Below are 21,870 nucleotides of genomic sequence, written 5' to 3'. Positions count from 1 at the left end.
TTTTGATGGCTATAGAAGAATAAAAAAGATCTATTTCAGCAACTGATAATAAAGGCAAATGTAGAGAGATTGAAATTGTTGCACGAAGAGATATACTAAATAGCAATTCTCCTCTCTGCAATGTACAGATACTAAAAGAACCAGCCATATAGCAGACACAATCTTGAATATATAGAAGGAAAATTTTTTTTGAAACTTTCAAGACATGTCCAAACCCACCAACTGCAACATGCTACCTATATCATCAATAACTCTCTCAGTATCTACTGGCGTTCTATCTGAATAGTCACGTGACTGATCTTGTACTCTCTCCTGATATAGTCTATAACTTTGTCCAGTACCATATCAGCATCAGCATCGGGCTTAATTATAACATGGCAAGCCAATAAGACTTTCCCTACGGTTATGGCCCAAATGTGCAGCTCATGGATAGCAACTACCTCATCCATCTCACAGAGACCTTTCTCAAGCTTTGTGGCATCTATTTCTCTGGGTGTGCTCTCCATCAAAACCTCCAGAATGTTCCGCAGCATCCTGATTGTTGTGACCAACACAATTGCAGAGAATACAAGGGTACATATCAGATCAATAATCTTCCATTCAGGGTTATACCATATAATTGCCCCACCAATCATCACCCCAACACTCTGAATGGAATCCCCAAGTACATGAAGATAAGCCCCCTGTACGTTAATATTCCATTGCTTCTTCTGTTTAGCTTCATCCTTTGGCTTCTTTTCACCTTCACAGCATTTCTTCAGTAGAGGCTCGGCATGATCAGCTTTGTGATCATGATGGTGTTCATGGTCATTTATGGAGTGCCCCTCGTCATGATGATCATGATGTTCAAAGTCCCCCTCATCATGATGATTGTGATGATGATGGCGATGATGGGTGGTAACAGTTAAACCATGGTTATGCAATTCATCAAGACCACCATGGATATGACCATGATCACCATGGCCATGATCATGTCCATGGCCATGACCATGACCATGACCATGATCGTGTCCCAACAAGAGAGCCATGGCAATATTAACCACCAAACCAAATGCAGAAACTACAAACATGAGAAAGCCCTGAACTTCACCAGTATCATTGATAATTCTAGCAATAGCTTCATAAACAAGGATCCCAGCAAGAAGCCATATCATCTGTATGGAAACAAGAGCACCCAATATTTCAATTCTGAAGAAACCGTATGACTGACGTGGTGTTGCCTCCCATCCTGATGCCCAAAGTGAGAATAAAGATATTGCAAATGCAGCCACATCGGACAATAGATGAGCTGCATCAGTCAAAATTGCAAGACTGTTGGCTTTAATACCTCCAACGACTTCCACACTCATGAAAATGATACACAGTACAACAGCAATCAAAAGTTTCCGCATAGATGCTGACCGTTCCTTGGCATCTTTGGAACTGGCTTTAGCATCTGAAAATCCACATGGTGCTTCCCCACAAATCTTACTCCCTGTGAAACTTGTTGCTGCAGCTTGCACATCTCCACACACTTCAATTATATGACCATGTTCAGAATTTTGCACTTCCATCTGTAACTAAACGAAAAATGACAAACATGAATTCCTTTTCGGATTTCGTTAAAGCACATGCAAGCCTATCATTTTGCTATATACAAGATAAAACAACATCATAAATCTAATGCATCATTGGATTACTTATTAGAGACCGTGCAGAACACTGCAGCAGAAACAAGCTTATGCAGTATGATAGGAATCCATCAATGGAACCAATAATTCCTTTTCAACTTTGCACGTGAACTTCAACAATGTAAACCTTTGAATTGTCCCATTATAGAAGCAACCAATAACGCCTAAGACAACATGTTTCCTCTGCTAATAGCTGGATGAAGGAATAGCTCTTGAATGGGTAGCGTATTTACTTTTCTTTCTTTTTTTTCACCACATTTTACTCCTTTTCTTTACTTCATTTTATTGTAATCAATCACCATAATAATTGCATTTACTAATAATTTAGTCCTGGATAGGACCAACAAATAAGCAAGTACAAACAGACATCCCTACAATATATTCAGAGCCCTACAACGCTATTGTATTGAAAGCAAACAACAGTTTCACTTATTTTTCATGTTGATTGAAAGGTGTTTTATGCAGCTCAAACATATCCATCATCCTATGATGAATCTGCTACAATCAATGACCCAGCATTATAATCCATTCCTAATACTAAGGTTAGAAAACTAATCAGCACAAGTTAAATCTTGAGCAAAACAAACTCTCAGAACAGTAAAATCAAAACTGACAGTGATTGCATATTACTAAACGAAACACAACACAACCAATTACTTAATTAATTTGTTCAAAATTCTCAAAAGGAGATTGGGGATCACATATTTTGCACTCTAAATTTTCACGCAGAACTCAATGATTTAAAACAAACAAAAACACCCATTATCCTATATCAAGAGGTATGAAAGATGCATAGAATAAATATTAATATGGGTCCATCCGCACTGTGTTATCAACTGACTGCATGTTTATCAAAAATAAATAAATAAACAACAGAAACAAAAATTAACCAATCACGGAAAGCTATTCTCAGCCAACAAGATCAATCCCACAAACAAATCAAGCATTGAACACACACATATATACATACCTCAACTATTCGAAGACCTCCAATTACAGTCAATTAATAAGACAAAACACAAAACCAGCCAAAACCCACTAATCCATAAACGAACTAATTCCAAATATCCCCCACAAGAATCCAAAAATCACGAAACTCATAACGCATATAAAAACTTCATATCACGTTAATTATCAAACAGCCCAAAAAGGCAAAGCAACATGCTTTTTCCTATCAATGCATTAAAGGCACAATTTTTTCTTCTAGAAAAGGATTTCAAAGAGTTATATATTATATTTAAAAAAAAAAAAAAAAACATACAGCCTCATGAATCATTATCTTGAAAACCCAAAAGGCATTGGATTCCAATGGATGCACTGAAATAAAACAGATAACTTTACAGAGAAAAAAAAGAAGAGAGAGATACCCTGAACCTTCAGTCTGCAAAAGCAAAAGATTGAAGCAACACAAAGCAGCTTTTGGGTAACGATTGGATGTGGGTGGTGGTGATGGTCCTCAGATTCTCAGAGTTTTGGAATGAAAAGAAAGCAAAGCTACTCCTAAACTACACTACGTTATTTGTGTATTTAAAAGACAAAGATAAAGACTACTACTCCAAGGCAAAACCTCAAGGGCTCAAACAGATATAGCCATATAGATTCTAGATTTATGTTCTGAGAGGAGTTTTGTTTGGTACCAAATCAATGTCAATTAAGGACTCTGCAATTTTACCTTTTCACCCTTTTCGGCTGCGAGCGGTACCTTTATTAGTCCTGAGCAATCATTAGAAGTGTCAATTTTAATACTAATAGAATAGTAAGTACCTTTTTTGTGTGATTAAATTACTACTAATAGAATATACTTTAACCACTTTTAGGTACAATTCGAGGTTATAATTTTATTTTTTATATAACATTATTATTTATTGTTGATTCTCAAAAATAAAATATTTATTTTTTATTAGGTCGGTGATTCTAGGAAGAACAAACTGTATTAATCCCACGACTTGAAAATTAGAAATATTTTATTAGAAAAAATAATTAATTTTTTTTACAGCTTTTTATATCTCCCATAAAAGTAGTGTTAAAATTTTTCTAATTTGGTTTGTTAACAATTACTCTAAGGGTATTTGTTAATATGACCCTAAATATTTTACTTTATATGTTGTTTAAGGAAAAAATTGCTTAATGAAATATTGAAAATGTTAAACTATAAACTATTTTATAAATTTTTTTGGTACTTGACACTAACAAATTAATACATACACCGATCTGGTGCATGATGAGTATTTACTATATATTTAGCTAGCATTAAAAATAATAATAAAAGAAGAAGAAGAAGAATAAGTAGTAAAAGCTTTAATAAGGAATTCTTATTTTTGAGCTTTGATTAGTTTACATCCAATAGTATTCATAGTTATATACTTATTTACATCATTTGTAAAATTTTGACATTCTTAAAAAGGTGAATACATAACTTTAAAAAATATAAACATCGTAAAACAATAATTTCTCATTTCTTTCTACTTGCACATACTACATGAGCATATTGGGAATTATCTCTTACTTTGAAGTGTTGCAATGCAATAGCCCTTCTAATTGTCAGTACAACTCACAATCCAAAAACATAAACTTGGCAATGTGACATTCCATATATGACTAAAATTACCCAATGTGCATCCACTATGCCAAACATAAATCATTCGCTTAAATTTAGAGAGAGACAAGAGATATGACGTGGTTTTATGCTTAAAGGTCCTAAAAAGTAATTCTCTTAGCATCACATAGTTTGCCACACACTTTGTCATAACAAGCATATGGACCATCATTGATACTTGGTGAAAAATAATCCAATCATCATTTGATATATGTGCAAATTACAATAAAGTGTGACAAAGTGTGTCCCTAGATTTTTTGATCATAAAAGCGTGTGACAAAGTGTTCTTATTTGTTGTTTTTTTTTCATAATAATTATAGGAAAAGTCTAGGACCATCAAATTTTTCATAACTTCTTGTCATAACTATAACGTAACAGAGTGTGATTGGTGAAGAAAAAATGATAAGTCTATATGTAAGTAATAGTTAATCACTCACAGTCTACTATATCAGAACTGTGGCAAAAAAAAATTGAAATAATTTGTGGTCCTAAAGGCTAGAACTACTCATAATATATCTCACTAGATATAATAAATGAGAGTTTTTGTCTTGTTTGTGGTGTAATAACACTCAGATGAGTCAAGAGTATTGTGGCGTACGCCTTCTGAAGTTTCCGTCGGATTAAATCTCTCCTCTTCCATTGAAATTATGGAAATAAAAATCAATTGAAGAGCTTAAACGACACGGTGTAGAGAGGGTATTTTGGCCGAAAGTCTTGGCTGGTCTTTTATACCTACAATAGGTCAGAATCCTAAGGAATATGAAGACAATTGAAAATTTGTCAAGGAATTAGAAAATTTTACGGCGAGAATGATGAAAAAACAAACAAATAAGCAGGATATTCCAGGAGCAACTCAAGAATCTTGTTACTTGGATGTGGTTCAAACTTTACTGGATATATATATGGAGAAAAATAATTTTAATATTTGACCAGAGAACTGTCCATGTTAACATTTCATTGTACAAAACGATTTTACTTCATAAATAAAATAACTATCGCTTTTATCAAACAATATATATATATATATACACACACCATGCTAAGTGTGTCCAGCCTTAATAATTAAATACTAATATAGTGCTAAACTTGAAAAGTATTTATATTTACGTGTATTTATTGACAAAAATAGTACACTGTAGTGGGTTACAACTTAAAAGTATGATTTCCATTAAGAAAAGGCTATCATTGTCATTCTCCCTAGTTGTGTCACATTTTCCATGTTTTCGCTGCCGTCCACTAAACTCCAAACCTCATAATTGGTATTGGTATTTGGTAGTAAAAATAAGTCAAGGTCTCCATTGACGCCCTGAAGATATTTTCTACGGATAATAATAATTTAGAACCCGACCATGGTTCCTTCGTCAGACCAAAAACGACTTGTCTTTTTTTAGCAGAATTGACCAAAACCTACTAGCACGCTCGGCCTTTTCCATGTTATGCGTAATCCATAGAAGGATGCATGTGTCATGTCTACATCAGCATCAAGACTGGTGCCTTCTCTCTGTCTCTACTCTCTAGCATGGGAAGCTGTCAACTTCAAAGCATAGCTGATTCTTTAGTCCTATGATTTCACTAAGCCCAAAATGGTAGAAACGTGTTCCATTTACATGAACTGGTTGGGATTCATACAAGTGTTGACAAAGTTTAGTGTCAAAATGTATCAAATTTGGATTGCATCAATAGAATTAAATTAGGATTTAATTTGGTGCAAAAATCAAAAGTCGTTCAAAGACAAAAAGGTTATGATTTATGATAAATTGCAAATCGTCAGTCTTTGTAAGTGCGTCCAAATGAAGCTGAGTTTTCGTCCGTGTCTCTGCAAATATAGTGAGATGGTTCCCTTGAGATGGTCACCAGTGTAGTGCCTACCACAACGCCTCCGATATCAAAATTAGTATAAGGAAGCCTTTAAAGAATAATACAGAATATCAAAGTAACTATGAGTGCTTTTTAGGTGTGTCTATGTACCTGGTTTGTCTCTGATCAAAGTATATATATACAGTTTCATGGTTCCTAGTTGTTGGAGGCCTTAATTGTGGCTTTAGTGCCCTTTTTGTAACGCCCCAGGGTTCAAGAATATGAGTTTTGATGAGGCCCCAATGGCCTGCCTACTATTTGATAACTAATCGAGGTATTAAATGCTCTAATTAATGGCTCTCATGTGTTCGTCCATGTCTCGTCGAGGTGGATGAGTATATTTGGCGAGATCGTCCAAGGAAGTTGAACTCGTCAGTCCCATCGGCTGCCCCCCAGGTTCTGTGGTCGTCATAATGTGCTATGATGACCATCAAAAGGTGAAAGGTTTTCTGACCTGGACATGGCTTTTGGGATTTCGCTCCACATTTAATGCGTGGTGGTGGCGCCACACCCATCGTGGCCACGTGGCGTATTCTGATTAGTGGAGTTAATGCTCCAATTGTGTAACTCTTGAATTTCCCGTTAGATTTCAGATTTTTTGCCTTGGTTTTAAAACTTCTCTTCTTTTCACTTTCCCTTTCACTTTCTCTAACTCTCAATCATTGCTCTGAGCCTTTTCTTCTCCAACCTTTCTCTGCGATTCTTCTCAGAGCTGGTGTGTGGCTGAGCTTTCTACATTTTTCTTTTGAGGTATGCTTTTCTTCCTTCTTTCTGCTTCTTTTTTCTTTTTGGCATAGATATAAACTATGATAAATTTCTGATTTTCTCTCCTTTTTTGTGTTTGTTTTTGGTTTTCAGGGTTCTTAGTATTCATCTATTTCCCTCTGTTTTCTTTTTAGTTTTCATGGTCAATAGCTCTGAGGTTAGGGTAGTGATAGAGATCAAGGCACCGCTTCGAAGGATCTCGTTCAAGTACCAATTGGGTCGGTTACAAGAGCACGCGCAAAGAAGTTTAAGGATGTACTCAACGGACGCATCCAAGAGTTATGGGCTCATGCAAACTCATGGAGGCCCGTCGAGCATGATCCACATGGGCAACAAAAAATCGTCACCTTGATTCAAGTTCTAGAAGGATCCGGTCAAGGCTAAGAGTTGGCATGAAATATTTTGGGTCTATGTAAAAAATGTTATTCTAGGTTTAGGTGATTTATTTCCTTGTTTTTAGGTGCATTTAATGCTTTTTAGGTCAAACTTTATTCCTAATATGGTTAGGTATCAATTAGGAGTTATTTTAGAATATATTTTCTTGTCTGTCAAGTTTTAAAGAGCCCTTAAATAGTCATTTAAGTCTGTAAACGTTTTTCATATATTTTTTGATAAAAACTTGTGAGGTTTATTCTCTTTGGTTCTTTGAAGAACTACTCGAACTTATCAGGAATTCCCGTGACGTTCATCTTGACTTATCAAACGGAGTTTCCACCACCGTTTGTGGCATCTTTCTTATACCGAGGTTCTTGTTTGTTATAAACAACGGGTCGAGGTCTCCTATTTGAATCTGTCCATAGAACGATCTTGGGTTCCTTTTCGTTGTTGGGTCTCGTTATTCTTGACGGGGTTCACATCATTTGGTATCAGAGCAAGGTTTCTAGTTCAGGTTTGCCTATCCTTTAACATATTTATCTCTTCTTAGCCGAATTTCCTTTACCCTATCTGTTCAATCTTTGTTTGTCTTGTTGATGTCTAAACTATTGGTCTGGTCTCACATCTCTTAGTTGTTTCGAAATCTTATTTCATTATTCTCTCATATAAAAAATAAAAAAATAAAAAATAAATAAAAGAGAGAGAGACTCGAAGAAGAAGACAAAAAGGAGTTTGAACCAAAAAAAAAAAAAAAATCACTATTCTGTGCTTCCAAAATTCCAAAACTGCCATATTCCTTCTAATTCTAATCTGAAAATTTCCATATTCCTTACGTTCAAATTTTAGATTCCTTGATTAGTTCTTGGTGAATTGTTACTGGAAATTTTGAGTTGTTTGTTTAGTTTCAAAAGAACTGAAAGAGAATTATCAAGTGGAAAAAGGCAAGAGTGGTGAGAACATCAGAGGGTAAAAGCCATATTATTTTGAGTGAAACACGAGTGGAGAGTGATCCACATTCTTGAGTGTAAACACGTAAGGGAGCGATTTGTGAGGTTCCTTTTTTTTTTTTTTTTTCTTTTTTTCTTCTAACCTTTGTTTTGTAGCAATCATGTCTCACGATAGTGGTAAGAGCATTGCCAAAGATGATACAAAATTGGCTGATCCGAAAGCGTTTTTGGAGGCCATGATGAGTGAGATAAGTCGTGTGATAAAGATGGAGATGACGCAGGTTCACGAACAGATAGATCAAATGGAGAATAAACGTGAGGAGCAACCACAAAACGGTCGTAATTTGCGTAGAAGGGAAAGAGTTCCACCGAGGGAGGAGGATGAAGAGCGTTATGGGTCTGGTTTTGATGAAGAAGAAGATTGGGATTCCATTGTTAGCAATAGGAGACCTGGAGGAAGATTTAGAGAAGTTAGGAATTGCGAAGATAACAACTTGGGTGGTATTAAGATGAAGATTCCGTCCTTTCAAGGTAGGTCTGATCCTGAGGCATATCTTCAGTGGGAGAAGAAGATGAAGTTCGTGTTTAATTGCCACAATTACTCCGAGGCAAATAAGGTAAAATTAGCTGTGATTGAATTTTCTGAATATGCTATTACTTGGTGGGATCAGCTTGTGATAAATAGGAGGCGGAATAAAGAACACCCAATAGACACATGGGAGGAGATGAAAGTAGTGATAAGAAAGCGATTCGTTCCAAGTTACTACTACCTAAAGTTGTACAAAAAGCTACAAGGTCTTAGACAAGGGAGTCGAAGCGTAGAGGACTACTACAAGGAGATGGAGATTGCTATGATCCGCGTTAATGTAGAGGAGGATCGGGAGGCTACAATGGCTAGATTTTTGCTTGGCTTAAACCGGGAGATCCATGATAAGGTAGAGATGCAGCATTATGTGGAATTGGAAGATATGGTGCATATGGCTATTAAAGTGAACAACAACTCAAGAGAGGGAATAGGACACGTGCAGACCATAACTCTAGTTCTACCTCTTGGAAATCGAGTCATGCTAAGCCGCTAGACAAGTCACAAATGCCCAAACTCGAGGCCAAATCCTCGACCACCAGCCACGTTCCTCAAGGTAAAACCGAAGCCTCTACCTCTAGGAATCGTGATATTAAATGTTTTAGATGTCAAGGCAAGGGCCACATAGCAAGTCAATGTCCAAACAAGTAAGTCATGGTGTTGCAAGCCAATGGTGAAATTGTGACCGATGATGAAGATTCCGACACCGACGACATGCCGCCATTAGAGGATGTTTCTGAAGAGGAGTATTTAGCCCCTGGCGCATTGACATTGGTGGCGAGGAGAGCATTGAGCTTGCAAGCAAAATGAGTTGATGAAATACAGCGGGAGAACATCTTTCACACTAGGTGCTACGTTAAAGACAAGGCATGTAGTGTGATTATTGATGGTGGTAGTTGTACTAATGTTGCAAGCACAATTATGGTGGAGAAATTAGGATTGCCCATGGTAAAACACCCTAGACCGTACAAGTTGCAATGGCTAAATGATAGTGGTGAGATCAGGGTGAACAAGCAAGTGTTAGTTGCATTTCAAATCGGTAAATACGAAGATGAAGTGTTGTGTGATGTAGTACCGATGCAAGCGGGACACTTATTGCTAGGGCGTCCATGGCAGTTCGATAGGTAAGTGAAGTATGATGGCTTTACGAACAAGTACTCTTTTGTACTTAATCAACGATCAATCACTCTTGTACCATTGACACCGCAGCAAGTATACGAGGATCAAGTAAGATTACAAAAGGAGAGTGATCAAAAGAAAGAGAGTGAGCAAAAGAAAAAGAGTGAAAATCAGAGAGGCCAAGAAAAATGAGGGAGAAAAAGAAAATCAAAGTTCGGCCCTTGAGAGAAAATCAAAGAGAAAACAAAAGAATTTCTATGCAAAAGTGAGTGAGATCAAGCGAGCAATGTTTTCAAATAAGCCGATGATTGTACTTTTGTTCAAAGAGGCACTTTTAAACACTAACGAACTTGACCTTACTTTGCTTAGTTCTATTAGTTCTCTTTTGCAGGAGTACGAGGATGTCTTCCCCGAGGAAACACCTCATGGGTTACCTCCAATCCGAGGGATTGAACATCAAATTGATTTTGTTCTCGGTGAAACCATTCCAAACCGACCAGCTTATAGGAGCAATCTCGAGGAGACAAAGGAGCTTCAACGGTAGGTAAGTGAATTGTTGGAGAAAGGGCACGTGAGGGAAAGCATGAGCCCATGTGCAGTTCTGGTCTTACTTGTACCTAAGAAGGATGGGACATGGAGAATGTGCGTTGATTGCTGAGCCATCAACAACATAACGGTAAAGTATCGTCATCCTATCCCACGCTTAGATGATATGTTAGATGAGCTGCATGGTTCTTGCATATTTTCTAAGATTGATTTAAAAAGTGGTTATCATCAAATTAGGATAAAAAAAGGAGATGAATGGAAAACCGCCTTTAAAACAAAATATGGTTTGTATGAATGGTTAGTTATGCCTTTTGGTTTGACTAATGTTCTGAGCACCTTTATGAGACTTATGAACCATGTTTTATGTGCATTTATAGGCAGATTTGTTGTTGTCTATTTTGATGATATACTCATTTATAGCAAAAACATAGACGATCATATAGTACATTTGAAATCCGTTTTAGATGTGCTAAGGAAAGAAAGCTTGTTTGCTAATTTAAAGAAGTGCACTTTTTTCACCAATAAGCTTGTATTTTTGGGATTTGTTGTTAGTGCACAAGGTATACAGGTTGATGAAGAGAAGGTACATGCAATCCAAGATTGGTCGAGTCCCACAAGTGTAGGTAATATTCGTAGTTTTCATGGACTTGCTAGTTTCTACCGGTGGTTCGTGAAGGACTTCAGTAGCTTAGCCGCACCGCTTACCGAAGTGATCAAGAAGAACATTGGATTTCGGTGGGGAAAATAACAAGAGAAGGCATTTCAATTAATTAAAGAGAAGCTGACTAACGCACATTTGTTGTCTTTGCTCAACTTTTCTAAAACATTTGAAATTGAATGTGATGCTTCAAGTATTGGTATAGGAGTCGTTCTTATACAAGAAGGACGACCAATTGCTTACTTCAGCGAGAAACTCAGCGGGGCAGCCTTAAACTACCCAACTTATGACAAGGAGTTGTATGCATTGGTTCGGGCTTTAGAGACGTGGCAACACTACCTATGGCCTAAGGAGTTCGTGATTCACACCGATCATGAGTCCTTGAAACACTTGAAGGGCCAACACAAGCTAAAAAAAAGGCATGCGCGATGGGTGGAGTTCATAGAGACGTTTCCATACGTCATTCAGTACAAGGAAGGTAAGAAGAATGTAGTCACCGATGCACTTTCTCGCAGGTATGCCTTACTCTCCACACTTGATGCAAAATTGCTTGGTTTTGAACATATTAAAGAATTATATGCTGAAGACCACGAATTTTGTGAGGAATATCGAGCTTGTGAGAAAACCGCCTCTGGTAAGTTCTTTAAACTTAATGGATTCCTATTTCGAGAAAATAAGTTATGTGTGCCTACTTGTTCTATGAGGGAGTTATTAGTGCAGGAATTACATGGTGGGGGATTAATGGGACATTTTGGAGTTGCAAAGACTTTAGCTATTTTGCAGGAACACTTCTATTGGCCTCACATGAAACGAGATGTCGAACGGATTTGTGGTAGATATGTCACATGTAGGCAAGCTAAATCCAAAGTGCAGCCCAACGGTTTGTATACTCCTTTACCAATTCCTAGTGAGCCTTGAATTGATATTTCAATGGATTTTGTGTTAGGATTGCCTAGGACTAAACGTGGAAGAGATTCAATTTTTATGGTCATGGATAGATTTTCTAAAATGACACATTTTATTCCATGTCACAAAACGGATGACGTTTCACATGTTGCTGATTTGTTCTTTAGAGAGATTGTGAGATTACATAGCATGCCTAGGACAATTGTTTCGGATAAAGATGCTAAGTTCTTGAGCTATTTTTGGAAGACTTTGTGGTGTAAGCTAGGTACTAAGTTATTGTTTTCCACTACTTGTCATCCACAAACTGATGGTCAAATTGAAATAGTAAATAGGACTTTGTCTACTTTATTGAGGGCAATCATTAGAAAGAACATCAAAACATGGGAAGAATGTTTACCACATGTTGAGTTTGCATATAATAGAGTTGTTCATTCTGCTACCAAATTTTCTCCATTTGAAATTGTGTATGGGTTTAATCCTTTAACTCCATTGGATTTATCTCCTTTACCTTTGACGGAGCACGTTAATTTAGATGGAAAAAAGAAAGCTGACTTTGTGAAGCAGATTCATGAGAAAGCAAGACTCAACATTAAGCGAAGAACGGAGCAATATGCCACAAAAGCCAACAACGGACGTCGCAAACTGGTTTTTGAACCCAGAGATTGGGTTTGGCTGTATATGAGAAAAGAAAGATTCCCAGCGAAAAGATGTTCCAAATTGCTCCTAAGAGGAGATGGTCCCTTCCAAGTCCTCGAGCGTATCAATAACAATGCTTACAAGCTAGATTTACCTGGTAAGTACGATGTAAGTGCCACTTTTAATGTTACTGATTTGAGTCCTTTTGATGTAGATGATGATTTGAGGGCAAATCCTTTTCAAGAGGAGGGGAATGATGGAGATCAAGACACCGCTTCAAAGGATCTCGTTCAAGTACCAATTGGGTCGGTTACAAAAGCACGAGTAAAGAAATTCAAGGATGTACTCAACGGACTCATCCAAGAGTTATGGGCTCAAGCAAACTCATGGAGGCCCATTGAGCATGATCCACGTGGGCAACAAAAAATCGTCACCTTGATTCAAGTTCTAGAAGGATCCAGTCAAGGCTAAGAGTTGGCATGAAATATTTTGGGTCTATGTAAAAAACGTTATTCTAGGTTTAGGTGATTTATTCCCTTGTTTTTAGGTGCATTTAATGCTTTTTAGGTCAAAATTTATTAATAATATGGTTAAGTATCAATTAGGAGTTATTTTAGAATATATTTTCTTGTCTGTCAAGTTTTAAGGAGCCCTTAAATAGTCATCTAAGTCTGTAAACGTTTTTCATATATTTTTTGATAAAAACTTGTGAGGTTTATTCTCTTTGGTTCATGAAAAACTACTCGAACTTATCGAGAATTCCTACGGCGTTCATCTCGACTTATCAAACGGAGTTTCCACCATCGTTTGTGGTGTCTTCCTTATACCGAGGTTCTTGTTTGTCATAAACAACAAGTCGAGGTCTCCTATTTGAATCTGTTCATAGAACGATCTTGGGTTCCCTTTCGTTGTTGGGTCTTGTTATTCTTGACGGGATTCACATTAGGTAGTATGCCCCTCGATTTCCTTTTTGTTTGCTCGTTTGGGGGCTTCCTTAGATACTTCCCGTGCTTTCTCCTCTTGGTTGGGAATTTTTTTTTTAGGGTAATGGTTTAGGTATTGCATTGGGTGAGTTATTTCTTGTGCTTAGTCAATCGATCAATTGATTTGAAGGTTTGGTGGGTGAGAGGGAGAGAATGTCTGGGGTTAGATCTAGTGATATCAAGACCGGGTTGTCTTCTAGCGACGACCCGGTGGAGGGGGATACCATTGTCTCTACCCCTCGAGAGGTTAGGGCTTTTCATGCCATTGAAGAGGTGTGTGGTTTGGACGGAGATACACTTTCTAGGTTTAAGGATAGATTCTAGTTCCCAGATAGGGTTAGGGTTCGTCTACCCCGTGAGGAGGAATGGGCTTGCCACTTCTTCCTTGGGGAGGTATGCTTCTAGGCTACCTTCATGTGTGGACTTAGGTTCCCCGTCCACTCATTTATTATAGAGCTTTTAGGCCGTTTTGGTATTGCATTCAAGCAACTTATGCCCAATTCGTGAAGGATAGTGGTCAGTTATATGGGGATATGGCTAGCTACTACGGATGGAGACATGATTAAAGTAGACGAGCCCGTCTACTTGTACCATTTAAAGGAGTCTAAGGAGCACGAGTATTATGAGCCGGTGCCTTGGGAGAGGAAGACTAGGATTGCCCAAGACTTACCTTCGTCCTTCAGATACTAGAAGTCTCGGTTCTTTTTTGTTTCCGAGGATGATTAGGAGACTCCCTCTAACGAGGTTTAGGGTGATCTCCCAAGGTTGCTCCGTCGGTAGAGAACCCCTCACTAACTCCTTTGTCCATTGTCTTATGTAATTAAGAGACGACCCAAGCTTAAAAGCTGGTACAAGAAACGCATTGAGAAGGGCATTGAGTACATGAGGACGATCGAGGATTTCGACAATCTAGTGGACCCGTGAACTCTTGTCTTTTATTGCCTTGGTCTAGAACCATCTGCCTTCGTCCTATGAAATATTGAGATTGAGGAAAAAAAGAGTAAGTGTTAGGCTCGTCCATGGTGATTCTTTTGCCTTTTTTTTTTTTTTTTTTTACAAGTGTTTTCCTCTTGCAGGAATGAGGACTAAGTTTAATCAAGACATGTATGCGAAAATGAGATCGAAGAAGAACGAGCCACTGTCCAATCTCGAGAAGAGGACAATGCGCATTACAGGGAAGGACCCCTCCGTTACTCCAGCTGCCTGCATTGCTCCAGTTGTCCCCGGTACTGAGACGATGAGGACAGCCTCTCCGGCCACTTCGGTTGAGGAGATCACTACTCCTATCTCCAAGAGGCCACACTTGACAGACAAAGGGAAGGAGAATGCTGATTCTCGTGCGTCTAGTATCTAGGATAATGCTGAACTTGTGGTGGAAAGGGCACATGAGGTTGTCACTACTGAGGACCTGAAGGTTTTCTCGGGTATGCCTTCCAACGAGGTGGTGGCTCGTCATGTCCACAGACTCGTTCAGGTAATGTAATTGTGCAATTTTAGTCCTTTCTTTCTCTTCTTCCTTTTTCCTTTTTTTTTTTTTTTTTTTTTTTTTTTTGTGTATCATCTTGAAGGCTCCAATTTTCTTTTTAGGTGTTGGGGGAGAGTCTTCACATCACAACGGAGTACCTCACTCAAGAAGCCAAGGTCGCGTCTGTGATGTCCAGGATGGAGGCTCTGGAGGCGGAGAACTCCGAGCTAAAGAAAGACCTACTTGTCACCATGGATGAGGTCAATACCTTTAAGGAAAAACCCAAGACCTTGAGTGACGACCTCAGAGTCGAGCAGCAGCTAACTCTAGAAAAAGACGAACAACTTTTGGCTGCCAAGGAGAAACTCAAAAATATTGCTGCTAAGGCCGTTAAGGCTTTCCAACAAACTGGAGAGTACAACACAATGCTCTTCAGTTGGTATTTTAAAGGTTTTAAGTTCTTGAGAAGGTACTTTGTCAAGCACCCCACCGGAGTGGATCTGAAGAATTTGGATCTGGAAGAGGTGGATAAAGAGATGGCCACTGATGAAGCCTCCCAGTCCTCAGCTCCTGAGGGAGATGCTCTTGAGAGTGCTCCTCCTAGTGGTGATGATGCCAACAATGCCTAAACCTGTCATTTTTCCTTTGTAATCTCTATCTTTTTTTCTTTTTAGGTGCCCAGTGTGTTTTGGGCTCTTTAATTCTGTTTTAAGAACAATATTCTAATTTGAGAACAACTTTACCTAGTGTTTATGGGCTTATAATGATAACACAATGCTGGTTGCTCGTTGTCTTTGGGCCTTTACTTGTGTTTGTAATTCTGTATTTACTTGTTTATATTCTTATCTCTATCTACTTTGCTTCTTCTTCATCAGTAGCTTGCATTGTTGGTACTTGGTTAAAATTTTTGTTGAGACTTGCACTCATTGAAGGAATATCGTCTCGTTGGTAACTTACATCTATCTAGGCGGAGTTTACTTAGCTAATTTTATGTTTGACTTACACCCACTTGTTATTTTTGACTTCATCAATAACATACATCCGTTTAGGCAAAATCTTATTACTTAACCAATTTTATGTTTGACTTACACCCATTTAAGGGATCTCGTCATTTTTGGCTTTGTCAGTAACTTAAATCCGTCTAGGCAGAATCTTGTTACTTAGCCAATTTTATGTTTGACTTACATCCATTTAAGGAATATTGTCATTTTTGGCTTCGTTAGTAACTTACATCCGTCTAGGCAGAATCTTATTACTTAACCAATTTTATGTTTGACTTACACCTATTAAAAGATCTTGTTATTTTTGGCTTCGTCAGTAACTTATATTCGTCTAAGCGGAAACTTGTTACATAGCCAATTTTATGTTTGACTTTTAAGTTGCTAGGTTCGCTTGCATTAAGACATTGGCTGAAAAGTTCTTTTATTGCTTTCAAGAATGAATACAATCATTTGTTACATCTATTGGTGGTACTTCTTCAAGTGCTCAATGTTCCATGGTTGTAGAAGCCTCTGCCCGTCTAAGGTCTCCAGGTGGTAACTGCCTTGTTTGGAGTAATGGACGACCCAGTACAGTTCTTCCCAGGTTGGGCCGAGTTTCCCTTAGGCAGGGTTCTTGGTTGTCGAAGTGACTTTACGTAGGACAAGGTCTCCTATGTCAAGTTGTCTGAGCTTCACTCTCTTGTTGTAATAATCGGTCATCTTTTGCTGGTACTTTGTCATCTTGTTAGAGGCTCCGTCTTTGACTTCGTCCAGGCAATCCAGGTTGACTCTTAATTGGTTGTCATTTGCTGTCCTCGTGGAACATCTCTCGTTTGATACTACTCATTCCCACTTTGATCGGGATTACTGCCTCAGTGCCGTAAGTGAGTCTGAAGGGGATTGCTCCTGTTAGGGTTCTTGCTGTGGTCTTGTAAACCCACAAGGCATTGGGCAATCCTTCTGGCCAGGCCCCCTTAGCGTCATCAAACCTGGCTTTGATAATCTTGAGTAGTGTTCGATTAGTTACCTCCGTCTGTCCATTTGCCAGTAGATGTCCCGCGGATGAGAACTGGTTCTTGATCCCCAGACTTGAACAAAATTCCCTAAAGCCCTGACAGTCGAATTGCTATCCATTATCTGATATGATCGTCTGTGGAATTCCGAACTTGCAAATTATGTTCTTCCATGGATTCTTGCTTCGGTGATAGTTACTAATGCCTTCGCTTCAACCCATTTTGTGAAGTAATCAATATTGACTAGTAGAAACTTTACTTGTCATTTACCTTAGGGCAACGAATCAACGACGTCGATTCCTCATTGTGCAAATGGCCAAGGGGAGGCTATCGTCGTCAGTCTCTCGGCTGGAAGGCATTAGACATTCCCAAACCTCTAGCACTTATTGCACTTCTTGACGAGCTCCCTTGTGTCTACTTGCATAGTAGGTCAGAAGTAACCTATTCTGACAACTTTACTTACCAAGGATCTGGGGCCTGCTTGGTCTCTGTAAACCCCTTCATGAATCTCGTCTAGAATATACTTGGCTTCCTCTTCATCTACGCACTTCAAGTAGGGCATGGAAAAGCCTTTCTTGTACAGGGTGTCATTCAGGATCGTGAATTTGGCTGCTCTCTTCCTAACCTTTTTGGCCTCCTTAACGTCTTGTGGGAGGTGTCCGTCTTGGAGGAATGATATGATCGAGGTCATCCAGCTACCTATGCTCTGGATTGCAAATGTAGAGAATTCTTTAATGCTAGGGCGCTTCTGAACTTCCATCTCCGAGCCCATGCTCGTTGATCCTTCTTCTGACGATGCTAGCTTCGCAATTTCGTCTGCTATCATGTTTTGGCTCTTGGGAATCTGCACAAATTCCACCCTATCAAACTCCTATGTCAAATGCTTCGTCAGTCTGTGGTATTTTTGCATTCTTTCGACCTTTGCTTCATACTCCTTCTTTATTTGCCCTATTACCAGCTTAGAATCGCTCTAGAGGAGCAAGTTTTTAGCTCCCAGAGCTTTTCCGACCCTTGGCCCCATCAATATTCCTTCGTACTCGGCTTCATTATTGATGACCGAGAATTTTAGTTGAACTCCATATTTAAGCATTTCTCCGTCTTGGGTGGTGATGATGACCCTTACTCCTCCCTTTTTTTGGGCTAACAAACTATCGGTTTATATCGTCCACTGCTCTGTCTCATTGGTAGGGCTATCCTCGTCTGGAAGAATGAACTCGGCAATGAAGTCTGCCAAAGCCTACGCCTTAATGGTTGTCCTAGGGTGTTACTCGATGTCGAACTGGCTAAGCTCGATCACCCATTGGACCATTCTCCCTGTTGCCTCGGGCTTGTTCATGGACTTCTTGATGGGTTGGTCTGTCATTACCAAGATAGGGTTCGCCTGAAAATAAGGTCACAGCTTGCGCGAAGCTACTATCAGCACAAACGTAATCTTCTCAATCCTTGGGTCCTTGGCTTCTGCCCCTTGGAAAGCTTGGCTGACGTAGTAAACTGTGAGTTTTTTTTTGTCCTTTTCTCGAACCAAGGCTGCACTCACAGCAATAGTTGAGACTGCCAGATACAAATACAAGTTCTTCCCCTTTTTGGACGTACTTAGAAGGGGTGGATTGCTTAGGTAGTGCTTGAGCTCTTGAAAAGCTATCTCACATTTATCAGTCCAAGCAAAAGCTTGCTTCAACGTCTTGAAGAAGGGTAAGTATTTATCCGTTGCTCTAAAGACAAACCTGTTAAGTGCTGCTTTCCTTCCTGTGAGCTTTTGAACTTCCTTGACGGTCTTTGGTGACGTCATATCGAGTATGGCTCGCATCTTTTCTGGGTTTGCCTCTATCCCCCTTTGGGACACCATGAACTCCAAGAACTTCCCCGAGGATACTCCAAACACACACTTACTGGGATTCAACTTCATTTGGTATTGCTTGAGTGTCTCGAACGTTTCTCTGAGGTCGTCCAGGTAAGCAAGCTCTTCTTTACTCTTGACGAGCATGTCATCCATATATACCTCCATATTTCTCCCGATCTGCTTGCTGAACATTTCACTAACCTCTAGTAGGTTGCTCATGCATTTTTCAATCTGAAGGGCATTACCTTATAGCAATAGAGCCCTTGGCTTATGATGAAAGCGGTTTTCTCCTGGTCTTCTTCAGTCATCTTTATCTGATTGTATCTCGAGAATGCATCCATGAACGTCAATAATTTATTCCCTGTTGTGGAATCTACTAGCTGGTCTATCCTTGGTAGAGGGAAACTGTCTTTTGGGCAGGCTTTGTTCAGGTCTGTGAAATCTATACACATCTTCCATTTTCCATTTGCTTTCTTTACTAGGACGACATTGGCGAGCCAATCTGGGTAGTAGACTTCTCGAATAAAACCTGCTGTCAGCAGCCTGTTAACCTCGTTTGTAATTGCTTGATTCCGTTTTGGAGCGAAAACCCATCGTCTCTGCTGGATGGGTTTCTTCACGGGGTCCACATTTAACTTGTGTTGGATAACCTTCGTCGATAAACTAGGCATATCCTCGTGACTCCATGCGAAGACGTCTAAGTTCTCTTTAAGGAACTGGACGAGTCTCGTCCTCATCTTGGGACTTTGTCGTCCCTATTCTAGTCGTCCTTGCTGTTTCTCCTTCAACCAGCTCCATTGTCTCTAGGGCTTTCAATTTATTTTCTTCCTTCTCCTCTATCATCCATGTATGGTTTTCTTTGCAGCTAGCACGGCCTGGTAGCATTCCCTAGCCAATACTTAATCTCTTTTTACCTCGCCCACACCGTTCTCTGTTGGAAACTTTACCTTCAAGCAGTAAGTGGACGTGGCTACTTTCCAACAGTTGAGCATGGGTCTCCCGATGATCACATTGTAAGATGAAGGACAGTCTACCACCAAGAAGTCCAATTGATGAGTTAGTTGCCTCGGGTGAGTCCCCACTATAACTGTCAGTGTTACTATGCCCTTGGGATACACCCTGTCTCCACTGTAGCTGACGAGGGGGAGTCAAATAGGTGAAACCTTCCTGGATCTAGCTTCAACTGCTAAAAAGCGGAGAGGTAGATGATGTCTACAGAGCTGCTATTGTCCACGAGGATTCTCCTGGTATTGAATCCTTCTATCGTGAGCATTATGACTAGGGGGTCGTCATGAGGCTGCTTCACTCCTCTAGCATCCTCTTCTGAGAAAAACATGTCACATCTATCCATCTTTACTTAAATGGGGGCATCCTATGGACACTATTCACCTGCCTCTAGCATGCTTTCCTGAGGGATTTGAATGACCTACCTGTGATCGTCTTTATCTCCCTAATCACACTTGGTGGGCGCTAGGACGTGTGATCCTCGTCACTAGGTGAATATTCGTGCTGGTTTTTGTTGTCACCTCTGAATCTACTAGATTCCCCCTTTTTCACATACTTCTGTAGTTTCCATTTCCGTATAAGCTCCTCTATTTGCTCCTTTAGGTCCCTGCAATCCTCTGTATAGTGGCCGTGATCCTTGTGGAACCGGTAGTACTTCTTTTTGTCATGCACGTTGGGTGACGAATGTAATGGCCTTGGCCATTTAAGGTAGTGCTCATCCTTAATCTACAACAAAATTTTGTCAACAGGCATAACTAAAGGAGTGAATTTTACCGTTCGAGGAGTTTTTTCGTCTTTCCTTTTACTCCCGTCACTAGTTCAATGATATGGATGCTCCCTTTTTCGTCCTCTGCAATTGTCCTACTTCTTTCCCTTGTCTCCTAGCTTTTCCATGTCCTTTATGCCGACTAACGCATCTTCAGCATTCATGTACTTCTGTACCTTTAGGAGCATCTCTGCCATCATCTTAGGAGGATTCTTCGCGAGTGAAACCATGAACTCTTTGGACTTCAACCTCGCTTTAAAGGTCGTCAACTACATCTTATCGTCAGCTTCGTCTACCTCTAAAGTCTCCCGAGTAAAGCGTTTTACGTATGACCTCAGGGTTTCTTTTTCCTCGTCTAATGGTGAGTAAATGGTCTACTGGCCTATTAGGGCGTTGTCCCCCGATGAAATGGTGCAAAAAGGCGTTGCTCAATTGCTCAAAGCTGTCGATAGACGATGTTGGTAACTTTGTGAACCACTCATTTGCAGCTCCTTTGAGAGGGGGAAGGAACGACACAGTATTTTGTCAGGAGGCTGTTAAAGGCCTAGTGTCATCTTAAAGGTGTTGAGGTGGTCCTAGGGGTCTTTAAGTCTGTCAAATGGCTCAAGCTGAGGCAATTGAAATTTTGATAGCAAAGGGCATTACAAGACTGTCGTGGTGAAGGGCGAATCTATTGCCCTGACCATTCTATCCAGGCTTCGGTCTATTTTCCCCTTAATGGCGTTCCTCAGCCCTTCCATCTCCTTTCTCATCTCCTGGAGAAGATCTGAGTTTTGTTCATCTAGGGTAGTTGGTCCTCGACGATTGCTCCTTTTATGGCTATCTCCCTCATCCTCTTGATTGGCTCTAGACCAGTTCTCCTCCTATTGAAGTCGTAGCCTCATTTCCTAATTCTGTCTAGTGAGCTCTTCGACGCTAGCCGCAAGAGCCTGGACTTGCAGAGCTAATGCTGCAAAATCCTGGTTGGACTCCATCTGAATGTAGAAATTAATTGGAAACTACACTTTCAAACTTAAGTACGAAAATGTCATCCCCACAGACGGTGCCAAACTAATGAAGTGCAAATCATCAGTCTTTGTAAGTGCATCTAGATGGGGCTGAGACCTCGTCCGTGTCTCTACAAAAATAGTGAGATGGCTCCCTCGAGATGGTCACCGATG

The 21,870-nt window shown here is 39.6% G+C and overlaps 1 protein-coding gene and 1 pseudogene across 5 annotated transcripts; one reads left to right on the top strand and one right to left on the bottom strand.

Annotated features, from left to right (window-relative positions):
- Positions 1–18: 18 nt before the first annotated feature.
- LOC115959087 (metal tolerance protein 1-like) lies at positions 19–3,108 on the bottom strand. Of its 5 annotated transcripts, none has more exons than XM_031077387.1 (2): positions 3,038–3,108; positions 19–1,553 (listed from the first exon to the last, which is right to left on the bottom strand). In XM_031077387.1, the coding sequence occupies exon 2, from the start codon at positions 1,551–1,553 to the stop codon at positions 264–266; it is 1,290 nt and encodes a 429-aa protein (XP_030933247.1). In that variant the 5' UTR covers positions 3,038–3,108; the 3' UTR covers positions 19–263. The 5 variants fall into 5 exon arrangements, with proteins under 5 accessions (XP_030933247.1, XP_030933249.1, XP_030933244.1 ...); XM_031077389.1 differs by having other exon boundaries at positions 3,045–3,102; XM_031077384.1 differs by lacking the exon at positions 3,038–3,108 and adding an exon at positions 2,932–2,964.
- A 5,263-nt stretch (positions 3,109–8,371) lies between these two features.
- On the top strand, positions 8,372–15,735 carry LOC115960044 (annotated as a pseudogene).
- Positions 15,736–21,870: the final 6,135 nt, after the last annotated feature.

This window comes from Quercus lobata, chromosome 9 (assembly GCF_001633185.2).
Source record: "Quercus lobata isolate SW786 chromosome 9, ValleyOak3.0 Primary Assembly, whole genome shotgun sequence".
Classification (NCBI taxonomy): domain Eukaryota; kingdom Viridiplantae; phylum Streptophyta; class Magnoliopsida; order Fagales; family Fagaceae; genus Quercus; species Quercus lobata.
This window is presented reverse-complemented; position numbering and strand designations above follow the sequence as displayed.